Source organism: Astyanax mexicanus, chromosome 21, assembly GCF_023375975.1.
Source record: "Astyanax mexicanus isolate ESR-SI-001 chromosome 21, AstMex3_surface, whole genome shotgun sequence".
NCBI classification, from domain to species: Eukaryota; Metazoa; Chordata; class Actinopteri; order Characiformes; family Acestrorhamphidae; genus Astyanax; species Astyanax mexicanus.
This window is the reverse complement of record NC_064428.1, coordinates 29,655,003-29,671,971: the sequence shown is the minus strand read 5'-3', so window position 1 is coordinate 29,671,971 and position 16,969 is coordinate 29,655,003. Positions and strand designations below refer to the sequence as shown.

Genomic DNA, 16,969 nt, shown 5'->3' with positions numbered 1-16,969 from the left:
GATTAAACGGTGATTCTGCACGGGCCACTGGCACCCAGTCACCCGTGGGAGAGCGGCGGCGGGCTCAGCTGTGCATGAACGGGTGGAGAGGGGCATAATGTGTTGCTTTAACACGTTATTAACGTCCAAATGTCTGACAGCCAGAAGTGCAAAGGGGTGGGAAGTGAAGGAGGAGGAGCAGGACGGGCTGAAGAGGCGGCGAGGTGAAAAAGGGCGACGGCAGGGATGTGAATAAATAGATCATCAGAGCATCTATAGAAAAAAGGCAGCTATAGAACTATAGAACAATGCCACGACTGAATAATTATAGGTGAACACTAATCTCATTCAACAGGAAATCCCACATAATTAATAATTAAGAAATAATGTTTATGGACAGCCCTTCTAATGGTGCAAATCCACAAGTACTGCTAATAGCACAGGACTCTCTGAAGCAGATAAACATCAACCTATCGGCTTCAAGCCGCAGACCATTGAGCTGTGGAGCAGTGGAGATGATGATAGTACTCCATCCAATACTTTTGGGATGATTTGGAGAGTTGTTTGGTTGTTAAGGGGATGATAGTAGGGTGGTGAACATCAACATCCTCACCTCACGTACCTTGTTATCGCTGAATGCAATCAAATCATCAATTTCTGCCTCAAAATTATACATATTTTTGCCTAAATTAAAATTTTCAAAACAGGGGAGTCGGTTTTCCACTGAATTTCTGCTAATTTGACAGTATTTTACCCACTTTTCATTCAAACGTTCAACATTTTCTGTATAGCTGCAAATTCATACCTATATCATAAAAACAAATTTTGTTTAGCAAGTTCTTCGCCAAATTTTCCAAATATGTCATATTTTTTCTGCCATTTTTTCTCTGATCCAACCAGTGCTAATATTTTAACATGATTCTATTCTCCAAAAGTTTTCTCCTGAATTTAGAATCATCCAAAAGTATTCATAGTTTTAAAAACTAAAATATCATACTTATGCATTCAGACATGGCAGTGGGTATAAAACAAGCTGTGGAAAAAATATATGGCCCTTAAATACGGCACATTTAGCCAATGCTTCTCAGGGCCTCGTTTTAAATATCAGGGCTCTCAGAATTCTACTAATGAAGTGTGGAGCTACTTTGAGGTTGTTAATGGTGTAAAAATAGCAATTTCTTTTGCATTTGCCAACTCTATGCCCCCATCACTAGCATTATAAGGCTGTTGGGAATATTGATTAAAAGCACTGTATTTCGGAATGCTGGGGTGAACAGTTATTGGGCAATTCGACACAAGATTGTACTTGTTATTACGTTCCACTACAACCCAAGTCCATTTTATACCAGATTTCTCCTTTAAATTTAGCTGCCATTTTTCATTTCATCAAGTTCTCCCCAAAACCTTCTGCAAATTTATACTGAACTCATCTGTATCGTTAAATTTACCTTTTTCTTCCCAATTTTCACCCAAACTATCAAGGTAAATTTTCCTGTGTATTTGGATTTACTTACCTGAATTCATCATAAAACTTTCGACACAGTTTTTTTTTATAGGGTTCACCTGCAAAATGATGGTCTTTTTTTAATAAATGTTGTGAAAATAGTGAATTCTTTACATGGGTAACGCTATGCTGGGGGTGAACAGGGTTATTTGGCAAATCAACAAAAAGTTTGTACTCGTTATCATGTTTTACTACAACCCAAGTCCATTTTATACCTGATTTCTCCCTTAAATTTAGTTGCTATTTTTTCCCCTTTAAGTCCCCCCCTTTTGGGACCACTTTAAAATAAGACTACCTTTATAGAGGGTTTATAAATGGTTTACAATTAGTTTATTAATGGTTAATAATTAGGTTGTAAAGTCAATTCATCTCTACAGTTAAATGATGGAATTTTTGGTACCACTTTTAAATAAGACTACCTTTATATAGAGTTTATAAATGGTTTACAATTATTAATGATTACTAATTAGGTTGTAAATGCCTTAAAAATCATTAATAATAATCAGTTATAACACATACGTAGAAAGGGCAACAATGACCTGTTGTTTGCCAAATATTGAACCCACAGCCGTCTATATTGTTGCCCTTTCTACGTATGTGTTATAACTGATTATTAATGATTTTCAAGGCATTTACAACCTAATTAGTAACCATTAATAAACTAATTTGTAAACCAGTTATAAACCCTTTATAAATGTAGTCTTATTTTAAAGTGGTACCAAATTTTTTTACCCAGATTTACCAAATTTTCTCATGAAATTGGATTTACTCGCTTAGTTTCATCACATAAAAGTTGACAAAATTCATATGCAATTTACCTGCAAAATGAAGCGCTTGTTTTATTGAAGAGCAGTGTTCTATAACTAGCGTAAACTCATTGGAAGCAAAAAATTGCAAGTTACAACCATAACATGAATATAACAAGACTACTGTAGGATATCTCACTTGATTTTCTTTTTTGCTTTCTTTTTGGAAACTTTTTGGCTTCCAAAACTGTCTCATAACACTAATGTGAACACCCAGGCTATGATGTTTCAATCCACAAGGGAAATTATACATAATGTCTCTGATATAAATCAAACGAATCCAATCAAACTGCAACAAACGACATTACAAATCACAGTCCGCAGTGGTGAAATGAATCCTGCTCCAGCAGATGATGTAGTGTGGGCCTATGTAGTTCATGCCCTGTCATACACAGAGAGCTTCATAATACGACAGCTGTGTTAACACACGTCTAGGTAGTTGAATGAGAGCGCCTAAGGCACGGGTTAGGGTTCGAATTAGATTATGCATCTTCCCTCTGTAGACAGTCGACTCACACTCCATAATACACACAACTAAAATCTCTTCTTGAGTCATCGCAGGTGGGAGAGCTTCCCTCTCTCTCTCTCTCTCTCTCTCTCTCTTTGGCATTATTAAAACACAGCAGACACAGTGGGCTGTGGTAAATGTCAGTTTCTATTTTAGCATCGTTTTCACCAGCCAGGCCCCATTTCTCACACCAGCAGAAAACTCGCTGTGTTTTTCACATCCTCTCACTTTCTCCCTCTCTCTCTCTCTATCTTCCTCTCGCGCACACACACACACACACACACGTCCGACTCCCAACACCCCACAGTGGGATGGCAATTCATTTCCTGCCCGAGCAAACTGCTCAGTGATTCCAAAGGGCAAGTGGAGCCTACATAGTAAATGGTAAGGTAAAGACTTCCACCATCCCGGGAAGCTCTCATGCAGAGATACTCTCTCTTTTTTCTCTCTCTCTCTCTCTCACTTTCTGTCTCTCTCTTTCTTTCACACACACTTTCAGACACATTCTCACTTAGTTTCTGAAGAACTTACTCTAGTTTATCCAAGTAAAATGAGCATAGAAGGCTTCCCTTTAAATTTCCCATTAAAAGACATTCACAATTACACTAAAATTTGATTTTTGGAGCCCCCACTGGTGGAAATGTGTAACTGCAGCCTTTCGGTAGAGGTAGGTAGGTAAGCAGGTGATTGGAGTTTAAAGGAGAACTCCACTGTAAAATCGACTTTTGTTGTAGTAAAGTAAAGTACTTACTTTTGATAAATAGCACACCTCCGCTCTCCTACACTGTTCTGAGATTCAGAAATTTTAACAGTTTGTCCAAACACCTTTCAGACTGGGTGATATGGGGCATAATTTGCCCCGATACATCGTTTTTACCACCGTTATTCAGACTCAAAGTAGCTCCACACCTCCCTGCTAGAATTATGAGAGCCCTGACATTTAAAACGAGGCATTAATAACTGTACAAGAAATGTATTAAAGAAACACTGTTTACATTCTATAAGACTACGTAGACTCCGCATAGCGTAGGAGTAATGGCGGCACTCTGAGCTGAAGCTAGCGTTATAGGATATATTACTTCTACTGACCAGCATGATCCTTTGTTTCAGACCTAATGGCGAGTTGTGGTCATGGATTTCCAAAGACAGTTGTTTTATTATCTCCGATATTTTGAGCCAAATAAAATGTTTTTATAAAATTGTATTTTAAACTTAAATACATGAATGCTGTCTGTCTAATCATTCCACAAATCCATATGATGGCCTAAGTACGGTGGCCCTGAAGGGCAAAGAACATAAAAATAAATGGCAAGAAAATAAAAGAGATGCAGGAGAGATTAAAAATAAACAAAAAAAAGCACGGACAAAGTTTAAAACAAAAGATGAGCAATAAAATAAAAAACTGACCAAATTTTATAAAAAGTTGAGCAATAAAATAAAAACGGACACACCGTACCTAAGAGTATGTCAGTAATTAAATTAGGCTGCCGTTCATAAGTTTAAAAAAAAAAAAACACATGAATAAATAGTTTTTTTTTTTCTGAATAGCCAAATTTAATCTGACTAAAAATTCTGAATCAGGAACAAAACTATTTTTCAAATAAAAATGTGGCAGTGGCAATCCAAAGGTGCAGTGTTGTCTAAATAATGTGGTACAGAATTCAGTAACAGTCTTATGTTTCAGATGCTTCAAATTCCTTCAGTTTTAAAAGATTAATTTACTTAAGAACTATGAATAATGCTGGACTGAAGGTTTTATAATCATTAGAGACTGCATTCAGTATTCAATGAATTTCAGTTTTAGTTTCAGAAAAATATCTAACTATATTTTAAAATTTGTTAACAATTTAAGCATTACCTTGAGTGTTAATATTGCTGCCTGCAGGGGGTGGAAATGTGATGTAGATCTAGTGTGGAAGTTAACTATGTAATAATATTTACATTGAAACATATTGGGGAAAAATCACATGTTTTCATCATGCACATCAATGTTTTGCTTATACTATTCATGCACCTGTTTTTTTTTTTTCAGTTTTCAAGGAATACATGTCTGAACCAGTTCACTACTGAGCAGCCTACAGTAAACATGAACAGTGCAATATTATATGCACTTTGCCCTTTTAAACAGTATGAAAAGCTATTTAAAAATACATATGTTTGTTGGTTACAAATTTATATCTTATTATCTGGACCTGTTTGCCAGGTTTTTAGGTGAAGGTGAAACTAACAGGCATTTTTCTTCTTTGTGAAGATCATTCAGGTCACAGGTCACCTCTGTGATGTTTTTTTTTTTTTGCAGTGTTGCCAAAGCAGCTATGGGGAACTTCAGAAAAACTAAAAGTTAAAGACCAAACACAGATTAATTTGTCATCTCCAAAGATTAGTCAAACATTGCCTTCAGTCCACAGATAACAGTCAGACATTACTACTGTGTGTATGACTGATTTAATGAGACACAAACAGAGTAAAGTAAAAATATTACAACTTTTACTTGATGTGGAGTGCAGCCATCTTGGATTCTGAAATTAGTGTTGGTGAGACCCCACTCCCAACTTCCCAAGAAATTTGACTTGTGGGGACGTTCTAGTTATAGTTTTCTGTATGTAACTATGAAATTCTGATATCCATTGTGTCCAATCAAATGTAATGCAATATAAGGTTAGGAGACCGTGTAAAAGACAAGACAGTGGTTGGATCATGCAGCAGGACAATGTCCCAAATCATACTTCCAATTTCAGGTAAATTTGATTGTAAGGCACATACAAATGCATCCACATTTTTAAAATTGCTTGTCATGTTTATTAAAATTACTCAATAACAGGAAAAGATGTGTATATTAAAATGACAAAAAGATAATTTAAGAAGAAAAAAAACAAAATACATCATTCATTCATATAAAAAACACACTTTCTGTCTTTCAAATTCTGCTTTTGCACACTTGCTAAATATGTGCTTTATACAGGAGCACAGAATACCTGAATTTCATATATTCCTCATTTAAATCACACATCATAAGCATGTAAAAGTATAGAATTGATCATTTACACATAGGTATGATATTCAAACCAATATTACAGACACAGTCATTAAGCACACACTCATTAAGAGAATATATACTGTTTATACTGTATATAGATAGCTATTCCAATCTCTCAATCTAGACCTCATTAGAATTTCTAAAGAAGATAGTAAATCAAAAAAGAGCCAGTAGTATTATGCTGGGAAAGATAACTTAACCCTTTCAGACCCTGCATCCATTAACACCTAGTTTTTACTAATTTAATGTGATTAACAACACATTTTAATCATGTTTTTAATGTTTATGGATGGTTCATGAAATAACACTACACACAGGCATTTAATGCAATGGAAATAAAAAAACTATTAAATATCTTAATTGGATTTATTTGCTATATAGGTTTTATAGTAGAATATTAGATTCTTATTTTTTGTGCATTACAGACAAAAAAAACATATTTCTTACACATCTTACAAGTGTTAAGTTTAAATTTAAAGTGTTGCACACTAAGCGACCAACGTATGATTAAAAGTGTATAAGCAAGTAGTAAATGCAGGAGTTAATATAAATAATGTTTTTGGGCATGTTCTTGTAATAAAAAAATGGTATACAGATTATATTCTGAAAAAAATATTTGTATAGTCTATTTTTGCTGTGGATGACATTCTAGCATCCGTCTAGCATTTAATACAGAACCAATACAGAATGCAGTTCTCTTGCTAAATGCAAAATCTTCACTGCCTGGCCAAACATATTTTTAAAGAAGCTTAGAAAGAATGTAATATAATGGTTCTCTTGTCCAAACTCATCCCATGTACTGAAAGGGAGGATTATTCATACTCCCTTTCCACATAATCATTGGCAAAATTAACAATATCATTCAGTGCTGTGAGAATGAGAAGATCCCCGTTGATGTTGGTGGAGATTTCCTCGCTGTAGTTCTTTACAGGGAAGATGCAGTTCATTGGAACTCCAAGTAAATTACTGTACTCCTCCATCTAGAAAAATAAAGACATAAGTACTGATTTTTCATATGGTGATTGGTGTGAAAAGTTGAAACATTGGTTCAGAAAACAAATTTTGCCCCACTATAAGGTCTCCAGGGAAGTCCTGGCCTAGTGTCAATACACCCTCAAACCCAGTACTGTATTTTTCGCACTATAAGGTGCACTATCAATAATTGTCTATTTTCTGGCCTATTTTCATACACTGGAAAAACTTTGTCCATGATGTCACCACACTTCTCACCTTCTCTTTGATTTTTCTGCTCCTGTAGACCATTTTCAGGTCTTTTGAAACGAGTGGGCATGCTCTATCCACCATTGTCATGAGGGTGACCTGAGGAATTCCTGAAGAACAGTAAACAGGTCAATCTCACCCTTTTATATATTTTTTAAACAATATGTTTTGACCATTTTCCTCTAATGTCATGTAGTATTTCTCTATGCTTTCAAGCTGCAAGCATGGATTTTAACCCAAAGAATTAGGCAATAAACTCTTAAAAACATGAAAGGTATCATTAAGAGAATGTTTTGCGTTATAAACAGAAGTTAAATAATGATGGGTTATTAAAAAATGATCGGATCACTCACCCAAGTCTCGTGCCTTTTCCCGTACTTTTATCATTTGATTAATGTCCTCTCGATCATAGTTAATGTTTTCTTTTGCTATGTCTCCTCGTACAACACTGACAAGACAGTGAACCTTGTCATCTGGCTTGACGTCTTCAGATTTGGTGTAGTATTTGTCGTCCTCAATAATCGCCTTCTCAGAAGTAAACTGAAATTGTAATAAAATGGACAGACACAATTATTACACTTCTATCAAAATTATTCAGCTTCCATTACAAATTAGGGTTATTAGCAAACTTTGCAAACTTTCAGCTGTTTGAAATTAATCAACCAAACAAGAGCAATTAAAAAAAATTATAATATAACTAAGTGGATTCTCCAAATTCAACACAAAATACCACTTTTAAAGATTACTGCAGTCACAGAATTATTCAATATGCCTTCATTAGTCATTAGGTGTGATTGAAGTAAAACACATCAAGTAACTCAACTGTGTAGGGGTGTGTTGACTGTGATACTTAACTGAATGTTAGATATTATATGGGTAAAATCAAAAACAGAAAAGGATACAAAAGGTAGCAAAGGTTCTACACTTTACAGGACCACGCTTTACAAGACCAGCACTGGAGCCAGACCTTATCAGACCCTATCAAATTATTTCTGAATTTTCTGCTTCTTGCAGAACCGTTGCAACCGTTCCAGTATAACCAGCCATGATTTCACCTCATGTGAACTAGCCTGACTCCTATAGCTTGACATGTTAGTATTTTCTCTTTTTAGCTTATAAAACAGTGATTCTAATAACACTGGTTAGGATTCCTATACATTTGGTCTCAGGATAGTATCTAAAAAATACATCTGATAGAAAAGTTAAATTTTGACCTAAAAAAAAAAAACACTTTTGGTGATAACTTTCTCTGAGAGTTTCTAAATGTGACTCCTTTCGTTTGAGCAAGAAGACAGTCACTAATCATGTGCACAGTAGGTGTAATCAAGGAAGTCAAGATGAAGAAACTGTCCCATGTTACAACTGTTCCTGGTCTACAATAACAAATTATAACCAATTTTATGTCATTGCATATTTAACGCAAATCAAACTGATACATTAATTTATGAAAAATATTGTTACATTTGTTTACTTGTTTTCCACTATTCTGTATTTTACATTCTTCATGTAAGTAAACTCCATGTATTTTAACTTACTGTGTAGCCTTCTTGCACATGGCCCTTTAATATATTGACTATGTCTTCAGTTTGAACCGTTTTCGTATTATCTGGTTCCAGACCCTTCATGTCACTGAATACGAAAGGAAAGAAAGCTCCATCTCTGTCTTTCTTCAACTTGAAGGTTTGGTACTGGAGAAAGAAAAAAAAATTAAATATGTGAACAGTATCATTATTAAAAAGTGATAAATTGTGACATTTAAGTAGCCTTGTCACATATTTAAATATACACTGCTTAAAAAGTAAAGGGAACACTAAAATAACACATCCTAGATCTCAATGAATAAAATATTCAAGTTTAAAAACATTTATTTATTAAGTAGTGGAATGTGTTGAGAACAAAACAACATAAAAAATGATGAATGTAAATCAAAATTATTATCCCATTAAGGTCTGGATTTGGAATCATACTCAAAATTAAAGTGGAAAATCAAATGACAGGCTGATCCAACTTCAGTGAAAATTCCTCAAGACAAGTTAAAATGAGGCTCAGTAGTGTGTATGGCTCCACGTGCCTGTATGACCTCCGTACAACGCCTGGGCTGCTCCTGATGAGGCGGCGGATGTTCTCCTGAGGAATCTCCTCCTAGACCTGGATTAAAGCATCACTCAACCCCTGGACAGTCTGTGGTGGAGTGTGGTGTTAGTGAATGGAATGAGACATGGCGTGTGCTTAGTGTGAACCTGCTCAAATCTGTGAAGAGCACAGGGTGGCAGTGTTGAATCTGCCAATCTTGGTGTTCTCTGGCAAATGCCAATCATCCCCACTTGTGGACGTCAGGCCCTCATACCACCCTCATTGAGTCAGTTTCTGACCGTTTGAGCAGAAACATGGATATTAGTGGCCTGCAGGAGGTCATTTTGCAGGGCTCTTGCACTGCTCCTCCTGTTTCTCCTTGCACAGAGGAGGAGGTAGCAGTCCTGCTGCTGGGTTGTTGCCCTCCTACAGCCCCCTCCATGTCTCCTGGTGTACTGGCCTGTCTCCTGGTATCTGGTCCATTCTCTGGACACTGTGCTGACAGACACAGAAAACCTTGCCACAGCTCACATTGATGTTCCATCCTGGATGAGCTGCACTACCTGAGCAACTTCTGTCGGTTGTAGATACCGCCTCATGCTACCTCTATGGTGAGAGAACTGACAAAATGCAAACGTGACCAAAACATCAGCCAGAAAGGATGAGAACAGAAAAAAAGTCTGTGGTCAACACCTGCAGAACCACTCCTTTTATAAGGGCTGGTGCCCAATCGAGGCATCCTCCAGGGCATTGGAGGGCGATGGCCTGGCGTGCCCTCCAATGCCCTGGAGGATGCCTCGATTGGGTTAATTTGGCTAATTACAAACACCTGCTACCAACACCTTATAAGCAACGCCAACCAGCCTCTTAAACGCTGGATCTTTGAAGCTCATGAATCTTTGCCTGGTTTTCCTCCAAGCTCCGGCTCTCTTTTCCTCCCTTCTCTATCCACGGCAAGCGCCGTTTTCCTGCCTGTGCTTTGGAGCAAGATTGCTTCCCGGCAAGCCATTGTTTATCTCTTCCCCTTCCTCTTGCTTGCACTAGGCGTAACTTTTCGTTTTGCGCCCGTTTTGGGGTTGCCACCTGTTTCGGGGCTTCCACCCGTTTTCGGTGTTTTCACCCGTTTTCACACGCTCGGCGTGCTGCCTTATTTTCCACCTGTTTTCAGGCATCGCCAATGTTTTCTTCCCTTTCCTTTTGAGTTTACCTGCTTTGAGATCTGTGACTGGGTCTGCCAATTGCATGGTTGGAACTGCTGTTTGTACAGCACTCCACTCCCCCACCTTACAGAAAGATCCAGCCAGAGCTATGGATCCAGCAGACCAAGTAGATCTCAAGCAGGTAAGCCCTTGTGTGGGAGAACCACCCTGACGTGTGTGCTTAGGGGGCACAGTTCGCTTCCTCTCTGTCACAAACGTTTGGTCTCTGCCTTTCAGCATGGGCTCAGTGAGGAGCTTAAAGCCTCCCCAGGTCCTTGAGGGGCAGCCGGATAATGGTGCTCAGCCTGTGCTGGTGGGGCACACTTGCCTTCCCCACCATGAATGTGAGGCACGCATGCGGGAGGGGTAGGTGCCTCTATTGTGGGGGTACTAACCACCTCCAGCCAGCCTGCCCCGAACTCTCGGGGAAACGCCAAGGCCCGTTAAAGGCACGGGGACCTTTGACGGACATTACGACTCTCCCCCAGAACCAGGGAGTGTTCCTCAGTGCTACCTTTGCGTGGGGATCATCTGAGGTTCGCTTACCTGCGTTCATAGATTCTGGGGCAGCAGGCAACTTTGTGGATCTCCATCTAGCCAAGAGGTTGGCTCTGCCACTAGTGCCGCTGAGTGACCCCCTGCCTATTGTGGCAATTGATGGTCGGTCACTAGATCCGGGGAAAGTCTCCCACCAGACCTGCCCTATTACTATGCGTGTCGGATCCCACTCTGAGCAGATGGTGCTCTACATCATCAGTGCTCCCGACCTTCAGTTGGTTTTGGGTTTTCCCTGGCTCCAGTGACACAATCCCCGCATTGATTGGCTGTCTCGGTCAGTCGTGTCTTGGGGTTCAGCCGGCCAGGTTTCTTGCCTGCAGCCACGTAAGGTGCCTCAGGAGGCTGACGCTGACCCCATGGATCTCAAACATGTGCCTACCGAGTAGTGGGATCTTTGGGAGGCATTTAGCAAGCAGCAGGCAAAGCTACTGCCCCCGCACCATCCTTATGACATTGCCATAGACCTCCTCCCTGGCACTAGCCCACCCAGGGGTAGGCTTTTCTTCCTGTCAGGGCCAGAACGCGCGGAATCTGCGCAGTGCCTACAACTTGGTTCGTTTCAGACAGTGGATGGATGAATGGAAGACAGTGTTCATCACCCCATTCGGCCACTATGAGTACCTGGTGATGCCGTTTGGGTTGATGAACGCACCCTCCGTCTTCCAGAGGTATATCAATGAGGTCCTTAGGGAGGCTTTGGACAGGTACGTGTTCCTCTACCTAGACAATATCTTGATTTACAGCAAATTGGTAGACAAACACTTTGCCCATGTCCGGTGGGTCCTCCAGTTACTTTTGGAGAACCATCTATTCGTAAAGCTGGATAAATCGGTGTTCCATGCACAGATGATGTCTTTCCCGGGGTTCATGGTGTCTCACAACACTCTGCGCATGGACCCGGCCAAGACCAAGGCAGAAGATAACTGGCCCCAGCCTACCTCTGTGCATCTTGTCCAACACTTCCTCGGCTTTGCCAACTTCTTCCGGCGCGTTATAAGAAATTTCAGCATGGTAGCTGCTCCATTGACCGACCTGGCAGGAAAAAACACAGGGTGGTTCAAGTGGTCCACTGAAGCCCAGAAAGCGTTCGACAGCATCAGATGCCTGTTGGTTATGGCCCCGATTCTCCAGCTGCTCTCATCCAGACACACCCACAACCATTGTTCCCCCAGTCCGTGTGCTAGCTCCCATCCATTGGGCCCTCATGGACGAAGTGCGGCGAGCCCACGTCTCCGAACTAGACCCCAGGCAGTGGTCCTCCGGGCCGGGTGTATGTTTCCCGGCCACTGAGAGATCGGGGACTACAGTGGGCCCATGCGTCTCCTCAAACAGCACAACTGGGCACCGCACGTATGCTAGAGCTCCTCCGACGACGTTTTGGTGGTCGCGTCTAGAGGCAGAATTATGGGCCTGTGTGGCTGCGTGTGTTGTGTGCGCACAGTGCAAGGACCCCAGAACAAAGCACACAGGTCTGCTTCAGCCGTTAGCAGTCCCATCACGCCCTTGGAGCTACCTGTCCCTGGACTTCATCACTGGGTTGCCCCCATCACGGGGTAACATGGTGATTCTTGTTGTCGTGGACAGATTCTCCAAGGCCTGCCACTTCATCGCCCTTTCCAAACTTCAATCTGCAAAGGTGACGGCTGAACTAATACTAGAGCATGTAGTCCAGATCCATGGACTACCTGCAGACATCGTGTCAGACCGTGGGCCACAGTTCACCAGCAGGTTCTGGGGTGCCTTTTGCCCACTCAGGCTTCCCTCACCAATCTAATAGCCAGACAGGAAGGGTTAACCAAGATCTCGATTGAACCCTCCGCTGTCTGGCCTCCTCCGCCCAGTCCACCTGGTCCGACAACCTAAAGTGGGCGGAGTATGCACATTATACTCTCTGGTTCTCTGTAAGGGCTGGTGCCTGATCGAGACGTCCTCCGGGGCATCGGAGGGCGCGCCAGGCCAGCGCCGAGGGTTAATTTGGCTAATTACTAACACCTGCTACCAACACCTTATAAGCAACAACAACCAGCCACTCGGTGCTGGATCTTTAAAGCTCATGGGAGCGAATCCCAGATTTTCCTCCGAGCTCCGGCTCTCTTTTCCTCCCTGCTCTATCCACGGCAAGCGCCATTTTCCTGCCTGTGCTTGGAGTGAGACTGGACAGCATAGCCGGCTTTCTCCTCCCTTCTCGAGTTTCCCTTATCCCTCTCTCTAGAGTCTGTGGGAGCCAGAGCTCAGCGGCTCTCTGCTCCCCCCTCCCTTGCGCTCACTCTGTATCCAGCGAGAGTGTGTGTGTGTGTATGAAGCAGCTGTGAGGTTCGCGGTTTGCTCACCTCTCTCTCTACGGTTTCCCTGCTCCCCGGTGGAAATGCTTATAGTCAACAAAGCACCCTTTGATTAATCACCAGTTCAGTTACTTTGGAAGTCCTCTTGTTTCTCCTTCGAGGTAGCGGCGCTTCCTGGCAAGCCTTTGTTTATCTCTTTCCCCTTCCTCTCGCTCATGCTCGCGCCCGTTTTGGGGTTCCCACCTGTTTCAGCGTTTCCAGCCGTTTTCGGGAGGTTACGCTCATTTTGTTTTCACGCCCGTTTTGAGGTTTCCACCCGTTTGTGAGCTTCCACCCGTTTTCGTGGTTTCCACCCATTTTCACACGCTCGGCGTGCTGCTTTATTTTCCACCTGTTTTCGGGCACCGTCAGTTCTCCGTGTTTTTTTCCCTTTCCTTTTGAGTTTACCTGCTTTGAGATCTACTTGTCTGCGGCTGGGTCTGCCACTTGTGTGGTTGGAACTGCTATTTGTACAGCACTCCACCCCCCTTTATAGGGGTTGTCTTGATAATTGACTCTCATTTCTATCCGTTGTCTGTTCCATTTGCACAACAGCAGGTGACATTGATTCACAATCAGTGTTGCTTCCTAACTGGACAGGTTGATTTCATAGAAGTTTGATTTACTTGGAGTTACATTGTGTTGTTTAAGTGTTCTCTTTATTTTTTGAGCAGTGTACATTATCATTACCTGCAAAGTGAAGCTGTTCCCAGCTGTTGAATTTGCCGGGGCATCACAAGTGTTACGGCCTTGGAAGACAGTGTTAACTGAGTTGAAAAAGCTGGACTTCCCAGAACCTACTGGTCCGTGCAGCAGAATCCTGAGATTGCTGACCTTTGAAGTGCTAACCTGGAAATCTCTCATTTCGTCTAACATCCGTTGTCTTTCTTCATTACTAGTAAACAAAACTTTTGTCAGGTTTGTTTGCTACAGAAATGTTTTTTACAAGAAAAAGCACTTTGATAATCAGTGATCTAAGTGATAAACAATTTAAATGTTTCTGTTTCTATCTTTAACCAATTTAAAATAACAAAAAAAGATAAGAGTCTGAGGAAACAGTTTATCTACACTGCATGGTTAGTACTTAGTTTTTTAGCCAGCAAACAGTTTTCAGTTTTGTGTTAGGTGGAACATTTGCCCGTTCTTCCTGTAAAATCCTTGCATTTTTGTGAGATTTGCCTTACTTGCTCAAATCTGGCCTTTATGGAAGAGTGGCAAGAGGTTAAAAAAAAAAAAACATTTTTAAAAGCAAGCCAAAAAGAGTACTGTTTCCAATTTGTTTACAAGCCATGTACGGAACACAGCAAACAAGTGCAAAAATTTGCTCTCGACAGATGAGACCAGATGAAACCTGAACTTTTTGGCCTAAATTTAAACCACTGCAAATCACCCTGAACACACCGTTCCGTTTCTTTAGCAGGGACAAGGAAGCTGGTCAGAGTTGTTAGGAAGATGGATGGAGCTAAATGCAGGGCAAACCTGGAAGAAAACCTGTTAGAGGCTGCAAAAGATTTACCTCCAGTCCACTGGTCTCCATGGTTCTTCAAGAGCTTTAAGAGATAATTGGCTGTTAGATACTCTGTAGTGTACTGTATAACTGTACAAGTCTGATATAAACATAATAACCTCAATAGCATAAGAACCAAGTTAATTTGCTCAAAGCCATTATGAGACCCATAGAACAATAGAACCCATAGAACACAACATAGGTTGTGTTCACACAGCAAGTGAAAGTGGCTCAAATTTGACATTTTTATTGGATACTATAAATAGAATGTAATAAAAATGGAAAACTTACGTTCAGGAGCTGGTGGATGTTCTGAAGTAAGCGGGTGTGACAAAAAGAAGTTCCTCAAACGATCCAGGAAGTTAGCTGTTTAATTATTTGGTTTAATTATTGACAACTACATGATCTTATCAAAGTTTAATTTAAACATGATTTGTATTATTGTATTTTAACATTTTAAGTCACCTACTAGAAAGTTGTTTTTTTAACTACAGTTTTGCAGCAGAAACCTAAATAATACATTTTACTCTACCCATCAAATCTTCAAAATGTAAATATTTTTCACCTTTTGCATCCAATGGTGGAGTGAAAGCCATCATTTGCCATTGGCCAGTTATTTTTAAGAACAATAGTTTAGCTGCTGAAATTAGTGTTTGTTAGGTTTTTAGGATGTTCACTTAAAGTTCTGTTTAACTTACCAAGCAAGTAATATTGTCATTATTTCATAATACAACTTAGGATTTGTTTAGCAAATTGTGACAAATAAATGAAAAATAATTATTGCATTCTACTTGGTGATACACTTAAATAGCTGGAATGTTCATTTATATACTATATATACTGTTTATTTATATTATATTAATTTGTTTAATTTTTTTAGTGTGGCATTCGTTGCTCACAGAACAAGCTATATTATTTGTAATCTATGTCAAAAGGATAAAATGACACGATAAAGGTTATTTACTGATGCTATTGAAAAAAAAAAACACTTTTGTAAAGAAGCTGTGATACTTACACATGTCTCTTTTCCAAAAAATGTTCTTCTATTGTATCCTTCAAAGAACCTTTTGTAATACCTTTATTCTTAAGAGAGTACAGGGAGAAACTTAATTTATGTAGTTAAAATAATTATAAACCCAACAATGGAATAATACAGTCGTTCTCTTGACTTACCTTTCTGCCTTATAAACAATCTGAAACTTCAGGTCTGTACACCTTTGTCCTTTTTACTGACTGTAGATGTGACGTCTGTGTCATGTCCTTAAGTTCCTGTGCTTTTGTTTCACAAAGAAATTATGTAACCAGGAAAGAGAAACCAAGAGGAAATAAATATTTATAGTTCATTGTCCCTAATAAATAAATAAATAAATATAAAAAATACATATAGAACCAAAATCTTAAAAAATTATTCTCCATATAATGAAAATATTGAATAAATACATTTTATATGAATAAAAGGAAATAAATAACTGAAGAGGGCAGGATCAGCTGTATATCTGGACACTCCCTCTAAACGCTTCATGTAATTTCTGAAAAACTTGCCATGGCATGCAGCAGCTCTGCATGCCATTCCACACACACATAAAACACAACAATGCCATAAAATGAAAGCTAAACATTCCCTAAGGGTAATCAGAATCTATGTTATGAATCTGATGCACTAAACCATCTAACCAAAAATTGGAAATTACAAAAATGTCATGGCTGTACCCTCAATGCTGATGTATACATTTCAAACTTCTCCTTTTTTAACTGCTGCTAACACAGCATTAACTTTTTCTTCATTTTGGTAACTTTCCAATCCTACATTTTTAATGACAAATCAAAATTGTGAAATGGCTGAAATAACAAAAACGATGCAGAGCTTTCAGATCTCAAATAAAGCAAAGAAAACAAGTTCATAATCATAAACAGCGCATCAAGTTCATGGTCCAAGCTGTGTATGACTACTTCCACTGCAGTTGCCAACAACAAGCACATCCACAGCCAGAGGTCAGTATCCTTCGTAAAAGCTGGAGAAAAGCCACGAGCACAGCAGACATCACCAGCCAGCCTAATTTCATCTGCATCAGACTGGGAAATGAGAGTGGACTTGGGTAGGCAGCTCAAGTTCCCAGAGTATGTGACATCAACTTCTTTAAGACCAGACCTGGTGCTTACATCTCTCTCATCCAAGCAGGTACTCTTACTGGAGTTAACAGTCCCCTGGGAGGACCGCATGGAAGAGGCTAATGAACGCAAGCGACTCAAGTACCA

At 40.0% G+C, this 16,969-nt stretch overlaps 1 protein-coding gene across 1 annotated transcript; it reads right to left on the bottom strand.

Moving 5' to 3' along the window:
- Positions 1–5,582: 5,582 nt before the first annotated feature.
- LOC125785672 (interferon-induced protein 44-like) lies at positions 5,583–16,063 on the bottom strand. The gene is made up of 9 exons (XM_049469670.1): positions 15,887–16,063; positions 15,729–15,796; positions 15,005–15,079; positions 14,723–14,756; positions 13,897–14,101; positions 8,591–8,743; positions 7,409–7,595; positions 7,065–7,165; positions 5,583–6,814 (listed from the first exon to the last, which is right to left on the bottom strand). Exons 2-9 carry the CDS (start codon positions 15,730–15,732, stop codon positions 6,647–6,649), a joined length of 927 nt encoding a protein of 308 aa, XP_049325627.1. The 5' UTR covers positions 15,733–15,796; positions 15,887–16,063; the 3' UTR covers positions 5,583–6,646.
- Positions 16,064–16,969: the final 906 nt, after the last annotated feature.